The 20,358-nt window shown below is 42.3% G+C and overlaps 1 protein-coding gene across 3 annotated transcripts in view; it reads left to right on the forward strand.

The window, feature by feature from the left end:
- Positions 1 to 20,358, forward strand: part of THRB (thyroid hormone receptor beta) — a 388,663-nt gene that overhangs the window by 348,871 nt on the left and 19,434 nt on the right. For all 3 annotated transcript variants that reach the window (XM_030329439.1, XM_030329450.1, XM_030329440.2), the window contains 4 exons: positions 305 to 405; positions 5,661 to 5,808; positions 8,934 to 9,139; positions 19,454 to 19,600. In XM_030329439.1, the coding sequence (XP_030185299.1) occupies positions 305 to 405; positions 5,661 to 5,808; positions 8,934 to 9,139; positions 19,454 to 19,600 (602 nt within the window). The remainder of the gene's footprint in view (positions 1 to 304; positions 406 to 5,660; positions 5,809 to 8,933; positions 9,140 to 19,453; positions 19,601 to 20,358) is intronic.

Raw genomic sequence — 20,358 nt, forward strand, 5'->3', positions numbered from 1 at the left:
TGTGAGATAAGATAGTGGATAAGTATAAGATACTGAGCAAGTATATTACATCAGGGAAAGGCTTTAAATTTTTTCTCATTAAATGTTTTATTTACCTTTTACATTTAAAACTAAATGAGCACAAGATATAAACCCCAATACAAAAGTTGTATTCAAATGTATGAAACAGTTTGATCCTGCCTCCTCCCTGCTGCACCTTACCTCCTGTCCTCTTTTTATCCTCCTCCACTCCTCCAAGCTAGGGTGTGTCTTTGACTTTAACATGATATTGTTTTCTCACGTTCCTTTTTTCTCCTTGTCACAGGGTACATCCCCAGTTACTTAGACAAGGACGAGCTATGTGTAGTGTGTGGTGACAAAGCCACGGGGTATCACTACCGCTGCATCACGTGTGAAGGCTGCAAGGTAACTGCCCTTGGACCAGTGAGCTCAGCGCCCAGCCCAGCTCCTGTCCCCTCCCAGGATTCCAACAGAATGCAACAAGAAGTTTAAGTTGAAATTAGAACCAAATTCCAACATTCACAGCCTGTTACCATCCAAGTGTCTGGTTGTCCTCCTCATTTTTTGGCATTTTCAAGAAACGAATTTATTATTTTTTTTTCAAATCAAAAATAACTAAATAAAGTTTTGCAAGAGTATAGTGTCTGGCTTTGAAGACAGGGAGAGAACTCATAAGATGAAAAGAAATTAGGGGCGCCTGGGTGGCTCAGTCGGTTGAGTGTCCAACTTGGGCTCAGGTCATGATCTCCCAGTCTGTGGGTTCAAGCCCCATGTCAGGCTCTGGGCTGACAGCTCAGAGCCTGGGGCCTGCTTCAGATTCTATGTCTCCCTCTCTCTCTGCCCCTCCCCCACTTGTGCTTACTCTCTCCCTCTCTCTCTCTCTCTCTCTCTCTGAAAAATAAACATTAAAAAATTTTTTAAAGATGAAAAGAAATTAATAATATTCTCACTTTGAGTTTAAAAATGCATAGATATTTTATAATATATTTTCCCAAGAAATGACCATTTCTCCTCCTGTTTTATCAGCAGTAGTTGAAGAGACAGGATTTGCTCTACTCCAGGCTGTTAATCTGAGTAAATATGTTCACTTTTAAGGGTTCCATTAAGGAATATCTTTGAGGCTACTTACAGTCAATTGTGTTCTGAAATTACTCACATTGGCTTTCTGCACAGCCTTCAGCCAATAAGTAAATTCTGGGCATCCATCAGCTAATTTTATGCTCTACAGTCCCATCTTCAGGAGATACCTGACAAGAATACACCAGTGATGAACACTTCACTTCCCGAAAGTGAGCCTAAATTTGCCTACTTATACTCTTCGTCATCAAAATTAAGATGAGCTTTTTGGCAAATATCTTTTGGTCCAACAACCTAGCCTCGAAAATAAAATCCACTATAAAATAAATAAAGCTTAACCCAGGGCTACATCCAACGTTCAGCTAATGTTTTATAAATGAGGAAGTATAATAAGTCAGGGAAAGACTTCTTAAATTTTTTCTTGTAGAATGTTTTATTTACTTTTGTGTTTAAAACCAGATGATCACAGGATGTAAACCCTAAGGCAAAGATTGTATTAAACTGTCTAAAATAATTCGGTCCTCCCTCCTATGTTGCCCACCTCCCCTCTTCTCTCTTCCCTTCCTCCAACTAACCCCCCCTTTTCTCCTAACCTTTGACCCAAAACCCCTAAAATCAGCATGTTAGCTTGGTTTCAAGATACGGTGCCCCAGTTCCCTAGTGGAAGATCTTCCATGAAAATTCCCTATTTTTTATCCATAAAATTAGGAAGCCCTTAGCAGAAGCCTGCTTAAAGTGATGAAATGATATATCCAGTGGAATCAGGCATTTCTAAGTTCCCAAGGCCTTATATCTGCAAGGCTGTTTTTTGTAATGTGATGTAGTGTGCTTTCATTCATTCAGACCCCTTTGATCTAGACTGTGTACCTTTTAACAAAGACAATGCTAAAGATTGCTATTACATCTATGAAAATAATGTCTTAAGGAGTTAACGGAACTGATTACAAATAAGTCCTGACTATTTATTAATTTGGGGAACTTGCAGACTGTCTCTTGAAAGCACACTTTTATTGGCTTGATTTGAAAGTAATAAAACTGCATTAGTCTAGATATATTCTCTCATTCTGAAAGCTCAGTAATTCAAACAGGCCTTTTTTCTAAATTAGCCCCAATTCATAAACCTTTGCCTATCTGATTATGCAGCATTGAGACTCTTTCAAAAATCAGTTACTAATGGTAAATTCTGAATTCTGGAAGAGACTCTAATGAAAATTCCATTTAATACTCAACTCCCAAAGTGACTGTAAATGTGCCTTGCAGAGAACTTAATGCTTATTAGTGATTGACTTAAACAAAGGGAGAATCAAGCCTATTAACCTGTGTTCCTGCTTTATGTATGTCTTCATGATGATCAAGAAATCCACTAGCCTCTTTTCCCAAGATCACAGGATGTTTAGAGCCTGATTCAACTGAGGTTTACTTAAAAGAAATCATGTAGCAAAAAGCTAGATTTTTTAGCTTCTATGCCTTTATCTCAGATCAGAATCCTGTTTCTAGGATGGCCTCCATCATAAAACCAGAAAGCAGCTCTCCTGGGGTGATCATGCATTTAATGTAAGGACAAAGTATCTTGGAAAAAGGCAACAGTTTTTTGAATGAAACAGTTTTCAAGAGTGGCCAAAGATGAAAAAGGTCATGCTTCACATTCTGTTTATTCAAACCTACAACTTTAAAATATTTCTACCCCATCCTTGCAGTGTATATGGGGAGAAACTTTTTTTGCCCATTTTTCCCCTGAAGACAGTAAAAATCTTTTGGAGCTGTTTTGTCTGTCTTGATGAACCAGTTTTTATGAATCTCTTACAGAAGGAATGGTGATACTTCCCCACAACAAATTATTTTTCTGAGAAAGATTCACAGCTATTATAAGTTGCCCAAATATTGAACCAGCAGAATGACACTTAGCTCCTTATCACACTAATTAGTGCATCATATCAGACCACTAATAAGAGGATCTAGTCCTTCTCAAAATGCAGAGAAACACGTCTGATGTTGACTTATAAAAGCAAAACCCCATCTCGCCAACAAATCATCAATGACATATATGTCCTTATCTAGTCCCTGGGGCACGTCTTTTGTTAGTTCACCTCTAAAAAGATTTTTTACAGGTAGACTACATTAAACATTCTGTATTCAGTTCACTTGCAGAAGTTAATTTTTGTCCCTTTTTAAAATTAAAGGACCGAGTACCTTTATATTTACATTTACTCCACTCCAGTGGCCCTTCATCCTGTGTCAAATATGCTTTTATTATAGCTTAGGGGTCTTAAAGGGATCTGGTCTACAAAGAGCCCAAGAAAAGCCATCAGAGATAAGCCACAGGGAAGATGTCACTAGGAAAAGCAGAGCCTGCTACCCCAACACTTTTCCCAAAATAAGCAAAGTATAAATTATTTCATTCGCTCCATTTAAAAGTTCACAAAGTAGCTTTTTTTGGAAAAATGAATGTCACCCCTGTGTCTGGGACACCACACCTGATCCTCTCCTTAGCATTATCTGACTCCTCAGTATGCTGTCCTCCCTCTAAAACACGAGACAATGTCACAGTATGTGAGAAAAGGGTCTCCCTAACTTCAGAGTACCAACTTTCCTATCTTCAGAGCATCATTCTCCCCAGATGCCCTGGACTTTGGTGCTACCACCTCTGGGGAGACCTTGCCTCCTCCAGAAGGAGGTATGCCACCCAGTCCCTCTCCTCCCTGTCTGTGACGCATGTCTTCTTGCCAGGAATCTCCAGGTCTCTTTTGCTCTCCAGGCAGGCGTAACCCTTGAATGGTGGATTGGACAGAGGGTAGCAGAGGTGGAATAGGGAGGTTCACAGGGGAGGTGGTTTTTCAGTTCTGTGACATGCCCAGGGAATTCATGCTTTCGCAGAATTTGCCCACCTTGAATACCCAGGAAGATACTGCTGACATGTCAAACAGCTGCCCATGTGTGATTGAGTGAATCTTATATAAGATAAGAGTGTATCAGTGTATATCAACATCATTCAAACTAATGGATTCAAGTGTTTAAGGATACAAAACCCAACTATGTGACAGTTTTCCTGTTGAAACTTGAGCAATAGAAATGATAAGGGATTTTGCACACATACCCCAAAATCAAGTCTATTAGTTTCGGTTATTGTTGTCATTTTTCCATTGTATTCTGTTTCGTCCGATTTAAAATTCTACCTTTGACCTTTTCATTACAAGGAAGGGCTCTTATGTCTGAATAATGAATATGCAAGGAGTATGTATACATAATCAAAGCCAAGGAAAGTTAACCAGGATAATTCAAATTTGGGCTTAATCTAGGTCAGCTGGTATTTCAGTCCCACTATTTACGTAACAAAATTAGAGGTCCCTTTAAGCTTTAGTAGATAATATCCTTCAAAATGTGTTTCTGCTTTGCTAGTCTACTAAAACAGATAAAATGAAGGCAAGGGGGGTACTATTTATAATCTGTTCATCTGTTCATTTAAATAATACAGTAAAATTGAACTCAGTTTATATCATATAAGCAGTTAAGTAAATAAGACTTGGAGTCTGACTCCTGAGCTCTAGGCCAAGTTCCACAACGTACTTACCACATGATTTGGGGCAAGTGATTTAACCTATTCGAGGCTTAGTTTTTTAATCCCTACCATGGAGATATTAAGAGTACCTACTTCATAAGGTTGTTAGAAGAGACAGAAGGATATGGAAGGTGTCTGCAGCCCTTTGCAATGTACCCCTCACGATAAGTGCTCTCCACCACCATTAATGCCTACAATACAGAAACTCCATTGCCAAGACTGGAGTATCATGTCCAGGAAGGTTCTACTATAACGCGTCTTGAGGATATTTGTGTCACCTAAACCTGGACTAAATGGCATGCTCAGCAGCCTTTATGGTGGCACTCTCCCATATCTTAAGAAAGGAAGACACCTACTGATCTTCAGGGTATATGTCTACTGATACTGGAGAAAAAGAGCACTATGAAAGGAAAAACCCCAATGCATTAAGCTCTGAGAAAATCTGGGTAGAGAATCTGGAATTTTCTATTCCCCAAGTACTGTTATTTCAAGGGTTATCTGAGCTGGTAATGGACATTGCAAGAGTCAAAAACAAGAATTAAACTAAATCTCTGAAGGTCATTTAATGCATCCATTTAATCACCAAATGATTAAATTATTAATTAATAGAGTATAACAAGTATCCAGCTCTTTTATTCTCCAGCACAAAGTGTAGCAAGGTTCTTCACAGCTTAATTTAACAACATAATTATGACACTCCATGAAAGGAAAGAATATGATTTATTTTTATTACTCAATGTTTAGAAAGAATAAAAATGAACACTAGATTTCCCCATTAACCTCTTTTCCTTACTAAATGCCAAAAAGATATTGACTCTATAGTCCTGGACATTTCCTTCAGCTCAGATATAGAATTCTTTAGATTCAGTTTGGGCTAACTGTCCTATATGTGAATAGGTAAAGGTACAAGCCCATGCATAGGAAAGGTCAAAAAGAATCCATCACAGTTATGTGGACACAAAATTCTGGAGTCATTTATTTCTAGGAAATATGAAACTGTTGTCTTTGGTCTTTCTTTTTCATGTAGGGTTTCTTTAGAAGAACCATTCAGAAAAATCTCCATCCATCCTATTCCTGTAAATATGAAGGAAAATGTGTCATAGACAAAGTTACGCGAAATCAGTGCCAGGAATGTCGCTTTAAAAAATGCATCTATGTTGGCATGGCAACAGATTGTAAGTAATCTTTTTCCTCTTTTTCGTATTCAAGGAGTGTTGATTGGGGAAAGGTTTGGTTCAAGGAGATCAACTGGGCAGAAAAGAAACAGAGGCTCATGTGGACAGAGGGAAGACCTGTAGCACTCCCAGCGACCCCTCACTCCCAGTCATTGCTGGGTGCTTTCCATCCTACCCCTTCCCTATCAACTCCTAACTCTCAAAGTATCTAGACGACAGGTAAGGGAAAGTGAGTAAATTATCCCTAGCACATCTGCAGGACTATTACCAATACTCGCTTTGCAAGAGAGTATGAATGAGCGGTCTTGTCCATTCACCTGGATGAGGTGTGGTTTTACACACAACATTCATGTGGTGAGAGCCTTGTGGACTAGTCCTAATATTTTTCAAAAGAAGAGACAAGAATTTATTTTGTGGACATTTTTGGAGACGGGGCACTGGCAGAAAACATTGTGTTCAGTAATTTCTGAAGAATGTGAGGTTGAGTGCTATATAGCATGAGTCATCCTGCAGTTGGGTGTTTGTTATATTTTTAGCCATAAAAACATTCTAAGCTCCAGTCCTCCTACCCAGTTTTCAAAGTGCCACAGCATATGGCAGTGAGATTAGCCATTGGAGTCTCTTCTTCTCGCACTGTGCAAGGGATTTACACCAGTTCTTTTCATTAATCTAATAATAAAATAAGAATTGTGTCACTCAGAGTGTGTGGCCTCCATTTTGCCAGGCGTCAGGGTTAATGATTTCTATTGGCATAAATGTTTGCACCTCAATGAAAGTCTCTAACTTTTAGTTTTAAAAAAGAGAAGAAAACCAAAAAAAAAAAAAAAAAAAAGGAGAGAAAGAAAAAAGAATGCAGTGAGGATTTTCCTCATGAAAGAGGAAATAATCATGGCTCACATTTATGCGATAAAAAGGGTTCCCTCCACTAGAACAAAAAAATCTGTGAAATGTCCTGGTTTGCCCATTAGAGAAGACACAATGGGGAATCTTTAAAAAGGAGGAGGGTTGTGTGACGGCTTTAGGCTGGAAATCCTGGGTTAATCCCCACCTCCGGCTGAGTGTGTTCTTTGTCTTTATCTTTTAAAGACTTTAGCCACGGCCAACAATATGCCTGATAGGGATATGTGAAATGATTGACCTAGAACCAAATATTTAGATGTGCCACTATAAGGAACTGTTACTATTGAGTATCCATTTCATTGTTTTATTCAGAAGTTAAAGATATGAATATTTATAAGGTTAAAAAAAAGCTCAGTGTTAATCTGGACTGGGTGGAAATTAATTTTGAATGCACCCTATGAAGCATTATAAGAGCTCAGGCTTTATAATCAGAAAAACTGTTGGAGTCCCATATCTGCCACTTACTAGCTGTGTGACCATCAGAGTTAACCTCAGGTTTCCCTTCTGTGAAATTATTGCCTACCTTGCAAGTTGTTTTCAGGATTAAATTAGATAATGCATGTTAAATGCAACAATCCCCAGCACAGAGGAAGCATTTGGGAAATGGGGCTATGACTACATCCCATTTATTAAAGGGAACAATCCCTTTAATAAGGGAACCTAAATGACTAAACAGGGCTCATTCCCATTTCCCACATTTGCCATTGCTCACCTGACTTTGACGATCCAATCAAGTCTAGATGATCTGGGATTCATTATTCTGTTTGTGGATTAGCTGAGTACTTTTGGTTCTCTTCTTCCTGCTATGTTTGCTTTTTTTCTTTTCCTACCAGGTCACACCTTCATCAAGAAATGGCTCTAGGACAGTGATGTTGTAGAACTGGAATCAGGAGTCCTGGGTCTTGCCTTGGCTCTGCCATGAACTTGCTCTGTGACTTTAGGCAAGTCATGATCTCTCTGGATCAACTTCCTCCTCTGTGACAGGAGGGAGTTGGGCTAGATAATACCTAAGGTTCTTTCCAGTTCTAAATACTATGACTCTGTAGCATAAAACCTGAGCCTTTCCATTCTACTGATAGTTACTAAGAGTCTGGTGAAATGGCTTTGTTTTGGAAATTAATCCCAGAAGCATAGGCTTCTTTTTCCTGCCCTTCTTATTTCCCCGTTGCACAAATGGTAAACGTCATGGCTATATTTACTGACCACATGTAGTGCATTATCACACTGAACACCCTCTGAAGTGGGAATTATTGAGCCTGTTTTACACAGGAAGAAATGAAAAAGCTCCAAGAGCCTGAGCAACTTGCCAGAGGTCACACAGCTAGAATGCGGTAGTCTCAGGATTCAGACCCAGCTCTTTCTAGATTCCAAAGCCTGGGCTCTTTAACCACCATTGAGGATAGACCAGGTAGAGACTAGAGCAAAGTGAGTACCTGTGCAGCCTCAGATAGGTTGAGCCACATTTCAATTAGCACTTAAGAGAGCTAACAAAGAGGGGTGCCTGGGTGGCTCAGTCAGTTAAGCGTCTGACCTTGGCTCAGGCCATGATCTCACAGCCTGTGGGTTTGAGCCCCGCGTCGGGCTTCTGTGCTGACAGCTCAGAGCCTGGAGTCTGCTTTGGACTCTGTCTCCCTCTCTTTCTGCCTCTCCCCTGCTCACACTCTGTCTTTCTCTCCTTCAAAAATAAATAAACACTAAAAAAAAATATTTTTAAGAAAGCCCTATTTATCTGAGGAAGGGGATCATTAGCCTCCTGTTTACTGCTCCAGAACTTTTCTTTAATTGGAAGTTCTTTTTACTGAGAGCCATTTGAGGCAAAGAAAGGAGGAACAGAGAGACCCTAAGAGTGAATTCAGATAAATGGCTAGACGGACTTATCTGTGAAGCCGTGGATAGAACAGATTTTACCTCCCTCTGCTTCATTCTTATTTAGGCTCACCTTCTGTGGAGTTGGGATGCCCAGTGTCCAACTCCCCCCAGAGCTTTTTTCTGAAAAGCTGGCCAGCCATTGGGAGTTTGGCCCTAGGTCTCGTGTCAGAGACAAGCTAGTTGATGGCAGTTTGCTGCTGGGGGGAGAAAATACCCCAGCATGACCCACTCTGCAGGACCCGCTAAGCCATCTATGCATGAGTGGTCCCCGCCCCTGAGGCTCCTGGGTGTACACACAGTCTGCCATGTGTCTGGGAGTGTCCGTGTGTTTTGTCTCATCTTTCCTCCTCTCCCAGTGGTACTGGATGACAGCAAGAGGCTGGCGAAGAGGAAACTGATTGAGGAGAACCGGGAGAAGAGACGACGGGAAGAGCTGCAGAAATCCATCGGGCACAAGCCAGAGCCCACAGACGAGGAGTGGGAGCTCATCAAAACTGTCACGGAAGCCCACGTGGCCACCAATGCCCAAGGCAGCCACTGGAAGCAGAAACGGAAATTCCTGGTAAGGCTCCCCCACACAGCTAAATATCAGCCGCGTGCTTGGCGTTTTCTACTCAACTCAGTCCTCATTATGGGATGCTGGTGCTATTACTCCCAGTTTACCAATAGGGAAACTGCAGTTCCAAGAAGTCACGTGACTTGCAGAGTCAGAATTGGAACCCAGGTCTGTCTGAGAACAAAGGTCATTCCTATGATCGATGGCTTGTGAGTCACTAAATTCTAAAGCAGTTTCTTAGTGCACATTATCTGTTTGCTTTTGCTGGTAATAAGGCCAGCCTTGAATCAACTCATCAGTAACCATTCTTTACCTGCCAGCTTTCCCTTTTTATACCCATTTCTTCTCTCAGATGCCCATGTAATACATTTAGTCCCCTAAACTCACCCTTTAGAATATCCCCTTTAGAATAACCCCTAGAATGAAGTGTCCTATATCTCAAGTATATGTGTATGGCAGTAGAAGTCAAGATGTTTAGCTTAAAATAAAAGAACTCAAGTCCAGGAAGAGAAAGGGAATGGGGGTAGGGAGAGGGTTTGGCAGTGGGGATATAGAGAGAAAACAGGCATTTCCAGACCCTTGGAAGATCAGTGTTTGATGTTTTTATAAAAACTAACCATTGTGAAAGTCCTTCTCATTCATTTCTCCTTTGGACCTCAAAATGCTTTGGGTTGGGCTAGAATTACTATCCCCATTTTAGAGATGTGCAAACCAAGCCAAAGGCCTTATTTGGTTCACCCAAGATCACACTACTAGGAAGTGGCAGCCAGGCCCAGAAGTCCAGGCTGTCCACTCTCCTCACCAAATGGACTGCCCCCACCACCACCATCAGCTGGTGTTTGACCATCTCAGAGTCTGACCTTGCCCTTAATTCATAATGTGAACCCTTTATGAGCACCTCACTGAGCCGGGCAGCAGATATTCGGTGGGTCTATTTGTATCTCCAGGTTATATTAGCATTCCTTCCCATCTGAACAAGAAGGTATAGTGTATAATTGTCCTCATACCTCAACATCACCATTATAAGGAGACAGTCTTTTTCATGAAAACAGTATAAAAATAACTTAAAAGAAAAATCTTCCCCATAAGCTACCTGCCCTCAATTACTTTCAATGTTGTCATGAGCAGGTTCTCACATACTCTGTTGATGGCATCCATGAACAGTAATGTTAGCAAACACTTAGATGGCTCTTACCAAGTGCCAGGTACGATTCTAACTGCTTGCTCTACATTAACCTGTGCCAACCATGTAGGTAAATGTGGGTACAATCTCCATTTTCCCAAGCAGAGAACTGAGGCAGAAAAATGAAAAGGAAACTTACAAAGCTCCTTTTAAGGTAAGTGGTGGTGATGGATACTGCCCAGCTCCAGGATCCATGCTCTTAATCACCACACTGTACAACTTGGTCACCTATCCAAACCCAAAGAGCCTTTGAAAGAGACATGTCTTTGGAGGGGCCACCTCTTGGTGCCTTGATCTTAAATCCTCAGGACTACTCTGGTATATCTGCCAGGAGGGAGAAAATATGAATTCTGGATAGATAGATCAATTCTAATCCAATATATTTAGGGCATTACAAGAGATAGTCCTGCCTACTCCAATCCTAAATCTGTCATCTCCCCAAACGTGTCAGCCATAAAAGGAGATTGTGAAAACCACTTCCAGGCCTGATTTCAGAGTAGTGACTAAGTAAATTTAGTGGAAGATTTGGGGCACATCTGGACTTCTGGGGAATTTTGCATTTCAATTTTCTCTACTCCAAAAAGAGAATGAATACCAGCCTAATTAAACCGTTTCCATGGTCACTAGGGCGCTTTTTCCAGACTCTAAAGATCTGTTCTTTTACTTTAAAAAACATTTATTGAGCAGCTACTGTGTGCCAGGAAGTGAATAAGTCAGCTCTATTCCGATGGAGGGAGAAAGACAGTAAGGATTAACCAAAAAGATAAATGCAGGTGGTGGTATGTGCAATGAGGGAAATAAACATCCTGATGGGACAGAGTGATTGAGAATTGGAAGTGGAGAGAGACTTCACTTCTCTCAACAGGGTGGTCAGAAAGATCTCTCTGAGGAGGTCACACAAGCTGCATCTGAAAGCCAAGAAACAAACTGTAGGGGCACCTGGGTGGCTCAGTCAGTTAAGTGTCTGATTTGGGCTCAGGTCATGATCTCATGGTCGGTGAGTTTGAGTCCCTCGTCAGGTTCCCTGCTGTCAGCGTGGAGCCCACTTTGGATCCTCTGTCTCCCTTTCTCTCTGCCCCTCTCTCATGCTCTCTCTCTCAAAAATAAACATTAAAAAAAGAAACAAACAAACTCTGTAGGGTAAAATACACTCAGATCTCTTCATGTCTCATGGTCTCTTTAGCAAAGATGGCATGATTGCTAATGATTAAAAACAGTGAGGTCTGCACTTTTAGCTCAAAGACTCCTTATGCTTTTCATCAGTCTACAGAAGGAACCAAAGAAAGTATGGCACGAAATGATTTGCCACTAGTTTTTTGTCAGGGCCATGAGGTTATCCAGGAACAAGAGTTTTCTTCAGGAAGTTAACATTTACAGAGCAACTGTTTTACCCAACAATCTCCCTCCTGCTGTGGAGCTGACATGAAATGTATATTTTATAGATCCTTGTTCTGTTCAAGAAATTGCCCTTCTTGGTCCAAATATGAAGAACTGCTTCTCTAGGCCTTTTTTTTTTTCACAGCGGTGCTGGGGTAGATCAGAACACCTCCACAGTCCCATTTGTCTCTACAATGAGCTTCATTTCTATCATCCAATCCTCTTCTGTGCCTGGGATCACCCCCACATCTCCTCAGCGGAAGGACCACCTTCCATTCAGGACTGTGACTTCAGTGTCTATCACACGTGTGGTTGAGATGTATGGTAGCTTTTCTTAAAGATGGCTGCCATTAGAGTCTTTCTTGACTATATATACAGCTCATTCTCTCCACATGGAGATGTGGAGTCCATTCTTCTCTCTCATTGAATGGGGGCTGGTGTGTGATTCCTTTAAGCAACGGTATTTAGGGGCACCTGGGTGGCTCAGTCAGTTAAGCGTCCAACTCTTGGTTTTGGCTCAGGTCATGATCTCATGGTTTTGTGAGTTTGAGCCCCACATCGGGCTCCATGCTGATGGTGCACAGCCTGCTTGGGATTGTCTCTCTCTCCCTCTCTCTTTGTCCCTCCCCCACTTGTGCTGTCTCTGTCTCTCTCAAAATAAAAAAATAAACTTAAAAAAAAAAAAATATATATATATATATATATATTTTTTTTTTTTAAGGGGGCAACAGATTTTAGCACAGTGACTTTTAAGGCCAAATCCAGTGCCAAACCAGACACCAGAAACATGAGTAAAAAAGCCAGTAGATGACACCAGCCTCTGCTGCCATCTGAGGACAACTGTATGAGGGACCCCAAGTGAGAACCACCCAGCTGAGCCCATCAACTTTGAGCATCAGTAAAAATTTTGTTGTTTTAAGCCAGTAAGCTTTAGGGTAGTTTGTTACACGGCGTAGATAACCAGAACAGAACTCAATAAATATTTGTTAAACAGAATGTACAGTTCCACAGGCCCATCCTCAGAGACAGAACAGTTAAGCCCTGTGTCTCAGCCAGTTTACATATTTACACATACCTCTTGCAGAAGAGTGCCTCCAATTGAGTATTTATGCTCAGGAAAAAAAAAATTCACTGAGTGGTAAATTATTCCTGCAAGGACATTACGAATCCTTCATTAAAGACATTAAATGATATCCATGTCTGAATAGGCTTCTACATATTAGGATTTATGTCTTCTGTGTGGCTGATGGCCTTTATTCTGCTTACAACACTGCTACATATACTATTTCACTTATTTGTATGTGATGATGGCCCATCTTATTTTGAAAAAGAATTTGAGGAGACTATTAAATGGTATATAGTAATATATCATAAGGGACTAAAAATTATATGTTGTCATAAAAGCTGGAAGTATTCATTTATCTGGAGCAGGAAAGTAATTTATTCCCCAAAAAAACCTTCTTCATCATTTTTTACCCTGACACCAGGACTCAAGTCAGAAATAGAGACTGGTGGTTTGACCTGGGTTTCAAATCTATATTTATGTCTGTGAAAATGACAGTCACTGGCAAATAAGAAACTTTTTAAATAGCCATGCATATTTTCATAATAATTCAAAGCCATTCTTTAAAACTACTTCCAAAAGCATTTAAATCATAATTTTCTGGTTTTCTCCAATCCACTTAAATCCCGAATGGTACAAAAGTGCCCAAAGTAATAACCCTTCGGGTGTGATGACAATAACGATGAAATATAGAAGTGCACTGCGTGGGGGGCACCTGGGAGACTCAGTTGAGCATCCAACTTTGGCTCTGGTCATGATCTCGCGGTTCGTGAGTTCAAGCCCTACATCAGGCTCGCTGCTGTCAACACAGAGCCCACTTCAGATCCTCTGTTCCCCTCTCTCTCTGCTTCTCCCTCTGCTTGTGCTCTCTCTCTCTCAAAAATAAATAAACATTAAAAAAAAAGTGCACTGAAAAGGGAACAAGGGGCATCTTATGACAAACAAGGGAAGCAGTGTCTCTCCACCAAGGGTAATTCACTTCTACACCTCCCAAGAGTGGGAAGACACTTGGTTTGGAGCAAACCCCATACCAGCAACAATATTTTCTGTTGACATTGTGTTATTATTCTGCTCCCTTCATTCACATGCAAAGATGTGACTTTGGATGGATTTTCCACACAAGTAAAGTGTGACCATCAGAACCAGGGCAGGCCTGCCCTATTTTTCCCTGGCAGAGCTGCTCTCTGATTTCACACATGCTTGACTGGGAAAGCCTTAGAAAAGTGGCATAAGCGGGGCGCCTGGGTGGCGCAGTCGGTTAAGCGTCCGACTTCAGCCAGGTCACGATCTCGCGGTCCGTGAGTTCGAGCCCCGCGTCGGGCTCTGTGCTGACTGCTCAGAGCCTGGAGCCTGTTTCCGATTCTGTGTCTCCCTCTCTCTCTGCCCCTCCCCCGTTCATGCTCTGTCTCTCTCTGTCCCAAAAATAAATAAACTTTGAAAAAAAATTTAAAAAAAAAAAAAAAAAAAAAGAAAAGTGGCATAAGCGGAAGGGTCAGGCAAGATGAGTGATTTGGCCACATGTGGTCTGTGTAGACAGGTCATAACACAAGAGCACTCAAGTCAGAAAGGCTTCTGTCACACCTGAGATTATGATAACTACATCAGAAGAAGGCAGGGTTGTCTAGTAACGTGCATGGAGATTGGAACCAGACAGCCTGAGTTCAGTGCTTGCCTCTGTCGCTTTATATGTATATGGTTGTTGCTTTTTAATTATGTGACTTCGGGCGAGTTACTTCACCTCTATGGCTCAAGTGACTTTATACTACATGGTATAAAAGTTATAGATATAAGTGCTTGGCATATCATAAACAACCACATTAGTGGTGCCTATGTGCATTATCCCTACCACCCCCATCCTCACATCCCATCCCTGCTCATCCCAGGAAAATGGAGAGCCTGTAGTAATATCTCAAAGCCCAGGGACCTTTAATCACCATTTGTCTGGGTCTTCCCGCCCCTCCCTACAAAGGTGCAAGAGACACGCTGTGATCAGCAGAGAAAGGGGAGAGTCTTGTCTGGCCCCATCCCACTCTGCATGTGCCAGAGAGTTTGCAGGTTCAAGCCAAGAAGTCCTCAGCTCTGGCCAGCCATTGCAAAGAGGTCAACTGGCAGCATCTGCCACTCACCTGAACAATACTGATGAACAGTCCAAGCAGAAAGGCACTTAGTCTCCATTTGGGCATCACCAGCCTGCTCTAGGAGAGCTAGTTGAAGCTCACCCCTGCACACCCCTGAATCTCTCTCTTTGGGCCCCCCACCTCCTCCACTGCCCAAGAAGAGACACTCTGGATTTCTCATTGTCTCACACCCCACATCCAGTCCATCAGAAATCCCTGTGTCCGGCTCCCAGAAGAGGTTGGAGTTCTTCTGTTTCTCTCCATCTCTACTGCTGCCCTGTAGTCCAGCCCACTTCATCTCCTACCCAAAAGGCTGTTGCTGCCAGCCCATTTCTTCCTCTGGCTTCCCGTATCCCTATTCTGCATCATAACCCAAACTCTCATCCCACTGCACCCCTACTCGAAGCCTTTCAGTGGAGCTGCACTACACAACCCTGTCTCCTCCCTACAGCCCACAAGGCCCAGCATCACAGGACCCTTACCTGCCTCTGTCCTTCATCTTGTGCAGTCTCTGAGCACACAGGCCTCCTTTCTGGCCTTGGGACTTGGCACTGGTTTTCCTTTTGCCTTAAATGCTCTTCCCCTGGATCTGTGGAGGGCTGTCTTCCAGTTAAAGCTCACACGTCACTTCTCACCCTGGGCTGCCCATCTGCTTCCTGACCCCTACATACCATCATGTCACCTTCCGTCTAATCACAGACAGAAATTCTTCTGTGAGAGTACTGTTTTTGTTTATTGCCTGTCTTCCCTCAATTACAGTGAAAGTTCCTTAAGGATGCATTGTTTACTGATGTAACTTAGCATCTAGAACTAGGCCTGGCTGCATAGTTGAACGAGTATAAACCTACATTTATTCACTCAACCAACCAACAAGCATTCTGTCCTCCACCTTTTAGCCCAATGCTTTCCACAAAGTAGACAAAGATACTTAAGGGCTTATGCCCCCCACCCAAGAAATCCATATCTTAGTTGTGAGCCTATATAACTGCAATATAATAGTAATAAATGCCTAAATGCTATATGAGTGATGTACATGAGCTACCGTATGTGTTCCAGTGAGGAAGGCATCATTTCACACATGTGATCTGGGAAGACTTTAAGGAGAAAATAGAATTTGAGTGGGGTGGGATTTGGAATTGGCCAAGATAAGATGGAAGCAGGGACTTCAGAGAAAGTACAAGTCAGAGGAAAGGCAGCTCCAAACCACAGCAGTGCAAAGCCACCTGGGGAGCAGATGGCGAGAGGTGGGCTCAGCTGGCACAGGAGGTCCATGAGGGCAGGCGAGGAGGAAGAAAGTCAGAAGGAAAACTGGCAACAACCCTATGAGCAAGCTAAGGCAGTGTGTGCCACACAGGCAAAAACCAGGCTTTGCCCACAGCCTACGCTGGTGAAGCTGCAAGCCTGAGGCTTATCATCAGTACCTGAGTTTGCTCTCAGTGCAGACACGTGTGTGCTTGTGAGCAAATGTAACTCACGTCATGGATTACAAGGCTACCAGCTATATTAACATATCTGATTAGATACAGCTGATGTCGAATATTTGTACTCCTGTTTTTAACATCTCCCAAATATTGCAGCAAATGATCTGTTGTCCATATGGGTGAAAAACCTTTAGGGATGTCACAGACAAATTTACATTGCTCAACCTTAATTTTTCGTACCTGATGGGTGAACTCAGGTCAATTCATAGACTCTGTCTGTCTGTCGGTCTATTTATCTATCCATCTATCCATGTATATTTTCCGGTATCCAAGATCCATTATGGGGATAACCCTTGATAATAATAAAAAGCTTTTACTTTGTATATGATTTTACTTCTAGCAATTGTATTTTCCATTAAATACCCAAAGACTTAAAAATACATTTTTTTTTCCTACCCTGATATTTATTTTTCAACAGAAAAGCTTGTGAGGTGGTTACATTTGGGGGGTTAATTTTAATTAAAATTGCTGTATTTCCTTGTATAATTTCCCCCCTTTTTTCAAACCTTGAGAGGTATCACAGGCATGATTCAAATACCCCGTGAACTCACAGATAAAATGGAAATTTTTAACATCAGTATTGACTCACACCTTTCAAAGGACAGTGAATGCCATTCAATAAAATCAGATTAGATCTATCATGTTCAATGACAAGACATTTGGAATCAACCAGGCCAAACTATTAAAAATATTAACATATTTTTATTGTTATTTCTAAAAAACTTCACCCTATGTGTGTGTATGTGTATAAAACGCCCTTTCTTTTTTCATGTGTGACCATGTCCCTCTTATCAGTCGATCTTCATGACAGAGTCATAAGACAGACAAAGCAGGTGAGATGAGCCTCATTTCTGGGGTGGGAGAAATTATAAAGACCGACGAGGTGAAGAATATGAGGAACAGCAGTGCCCAAATGTGCCTTTTCCCTTAGCTCAGTCTATGTGAGAAACACAGAGAGAGCGAAAGAGAGAGAGAAGCTGTACGTGTGGTTATTCCATCAATTCTGTCTGCATCCAGAAAGCCAGCAGAACAGTAACCTCCCATGGGCTCCCCATGCCAACAGTTGCCCCAAAACATCATTACCGACTGTGATAACATGACAGACTAGGTCCCTTTCCCACCCACTTGCTGCCTGCAAAGCAAACCACCCTCCCCCCAAAAAAAGTAAAATAAAATAAACAGAGAACCTATTGGATAACCCAAAAAGGGTCAATGCTGCCAGAGTTTGCTATGTAATAAATTTTAAAATCCTTCCCTAGGCTGTAACCACAGCTCCTACCACACCCCTGGAGGGCCTGGGCTGTTCCTGTTGACACTTGTGCCCTGGAAACAAGTCAGTAAAAGAATCATCCTTTACTTTTCTTTGTGCTAAAAATTAGATGTGAGCAATGACTGGGGACGTGTGAAAAGAAAATGGTAACTGGATTACTCTGAGCTGGATGCAGTTACTGCCAGCCCAGTGGTTCTCAAAGTATGGTCCCAGACCAGCACCATTGCTCCAGGAAGTTGCTAGAAATTCAGGTTGTTCCCAGACTCTACCCCTGATCTACTGCATCAGAAACTCTGGACACAGGAACCCAACCCAATGATTCTGATACAGGGATGTTTGGGGACCACGGCGGTAGGTAGGCCACAGTCTTGTCACAAGTGATGTGCCCCCACCACTCTGCAAGTGAGGGATTCAGCTTTGCTTGACTCACTCATAGTGCCCGTTCCTCCTGCCCACCTCTGCCCACTGTCTCACACCTCCCAACCTTGGGTGACTGGTTCTAGTCTGTTCACTGTGGCTCTAGACAGAGATGGTCGTGGGACAGGCGTGAGTCTCTGATCCCTTTGATGACCTTCACAACTTCCAGGAAGGCAGTGGGAGAGGCTAGTAAGGGGAATATTAAGAGGAGTAGAATTTTGCCCCCTGGTGTCAAAAGTGTACAGGTTATTAAAACTTCAAAGTAGGGGGTAGATGTGGGGCTCCTGGCAGATTGCTGTGTGGAGTCTGGGTGACCGATATCCCAGTCCTGGCCTCAGGGGATTGTTCTTAACCTCCTTGAGCCCTTTGTTTGCTCATCTGCCAATCAGGATTGTGTAAGGACTGCTTGAGATAATGCGCTCCCTCAAAGGGGCTGGCTTGCTTGGCCACAGAAAATTGTGGTCATGATTATCACAAGAGAAGACAACAGAGAGGACTATTACTGGCAGGAAACACAGGTGACAAGAGCAGATACATGAGACCGGGATGGTCTTTGAGTGCCCTGCTAAGGAGCTAGGGGGGTGCCAATGGACAACTGGGTGGCTAACACAAGCACAACCACCTGGGAGGCTTGCTAAAATGCTGATTCTGCACCATTAGGTCTGGGGAGGGGGGGTTTCTAACAAGTGTCCAGGTGACACCCAACCTGCCACACCACCCTTTGAGTAGCAAGGCTATGGATTGTTCTTGGGCAAGTCAATGACACAGAAGTGCTCCAGAGACACTAGACACTGGCAAATGACCCACTCTGCCCAAAAGTTTGCCAAGTTTACACAATTCAGTTCCTGTAGGCGACTTAGAGGTCTTTCCCCTCAGCCCACTGAGACTTCCTCCTACTGGAGTCTGTAGAGCAGACAGGAACTTTGAGCCCCAGCAGCTGGGTCAAAAGCAAGAATGAATCCACAGGGTGCTACTTGCCAGGACATCCCATCTCATCCCATCCCATTCATCACGGTCTACACACGCCAGAATGTTCAGTGCTCTGAAAATGCTACCCCAGAGCCCCAAGTACATATGTCACCCAGCATCCTTTGCACATTCAGAAGCAGAACCCAAATTCCTGTTGTTTCTCTCTGGCTCCCTTCTTCTCTCACTTGTTTTCTCTCTCTTTATTTCTGCGGCAACAATCCTGTCAACATTATCACTGGCGGCTATCAAAGCAATGGCCAACACCTATATCTTTGCTCAGAGAACTGAACCATGTGAAACTGCATAGTTTGTTAATAAGCAAAGTGAAAACTAGAAATTGTATAGTATGTCAACTCAGAAGAGATTTTCTGCCACACAAGAACTATGATAAATAAAGATCCTCCACGTTTTTCATTTAAATCTTTCTTGTTTCTCCTCCTTAGCCAGAAGATATTGGACAAGCACCAATAGTAAATGCCCCAGAAGGTGGAAAGGTTGACTTGGAAGCCTTCAGCCATTTTACAAAAATCATCACACCAGCAATTACCAGAGTGGTGGATTTTGCCAAAAAGTTGCCTATGTTTTGTGAGGTGAGGAAACTGTTTTTCCTTCTGCATTATTTTTCGTTATAGTTCCATCAGTTTCCAGGAATACTGAGTATTATTTATAATTTAATATTAATTAGTAGGGACTTAGGTCACATGAAAGCAATGTCAGTACAAAATGAAAATGCACTCTGTTTCATTTTTTATTTCCCTACCTTCTCTATTCAGTCATCATTCATTAGCTTGTCCACATGAGGCTGAAGATTCTCTCCTTCCACTGACTCCAGGCATAGGGAAATAGGACAGCAATAACTTCTATCCATTCAGCACCTATGATGTCCCAGTTACCATGCCCAAGTCTGCCCACATTACATCCAAACCTTGTAACCGATTTGCAGGGTAGCTTTAATTAAGCCCATTTTATGATTGGGGAAAACTAAGATCAAAGAGATGAGATGAAGTTATGCAAACAGCGATGGCTTGAGTCGAAGTCGATATGCTTTCCGTTACACATCACAGCAAAAACAGTTGTGTGGTTGTTTCCTCCTCAACAACAAGGAGCTCCCTCACAGAGCAAGGATCTTAATAACTCCTTAAGTCTCCTCCCTTTTCCTATAATCTCACCCTTTCTTGCCCCATGTTCAGGGCACCCTGAAGAGCACACCCAACAGAGCTCACAGGCTTTCCCTTTTGCGCACCTCATCTTTAGCAGTCTTACTATGTGGTACCTGGGGGCATGGGACCTGCAGTCAGCTGAATGGGTGAGAATCCTACATAAGTTATTTGGTGTCTTCAACTCTTGC

This window comes from Lynx canadensis, chromosome C2 (assembly GCF_007474595.2).
Source record: "Lynx canadensis isolate LIC74 chromosome C2, mLynCan4.pri.v2, whole genome shotgun sequence".
Lineage (NCBI taxonomy): Eukaryota > Metazoa > Chordata > Mammalia > Carnivora > Felidae > Lynx > Lynx canadensis.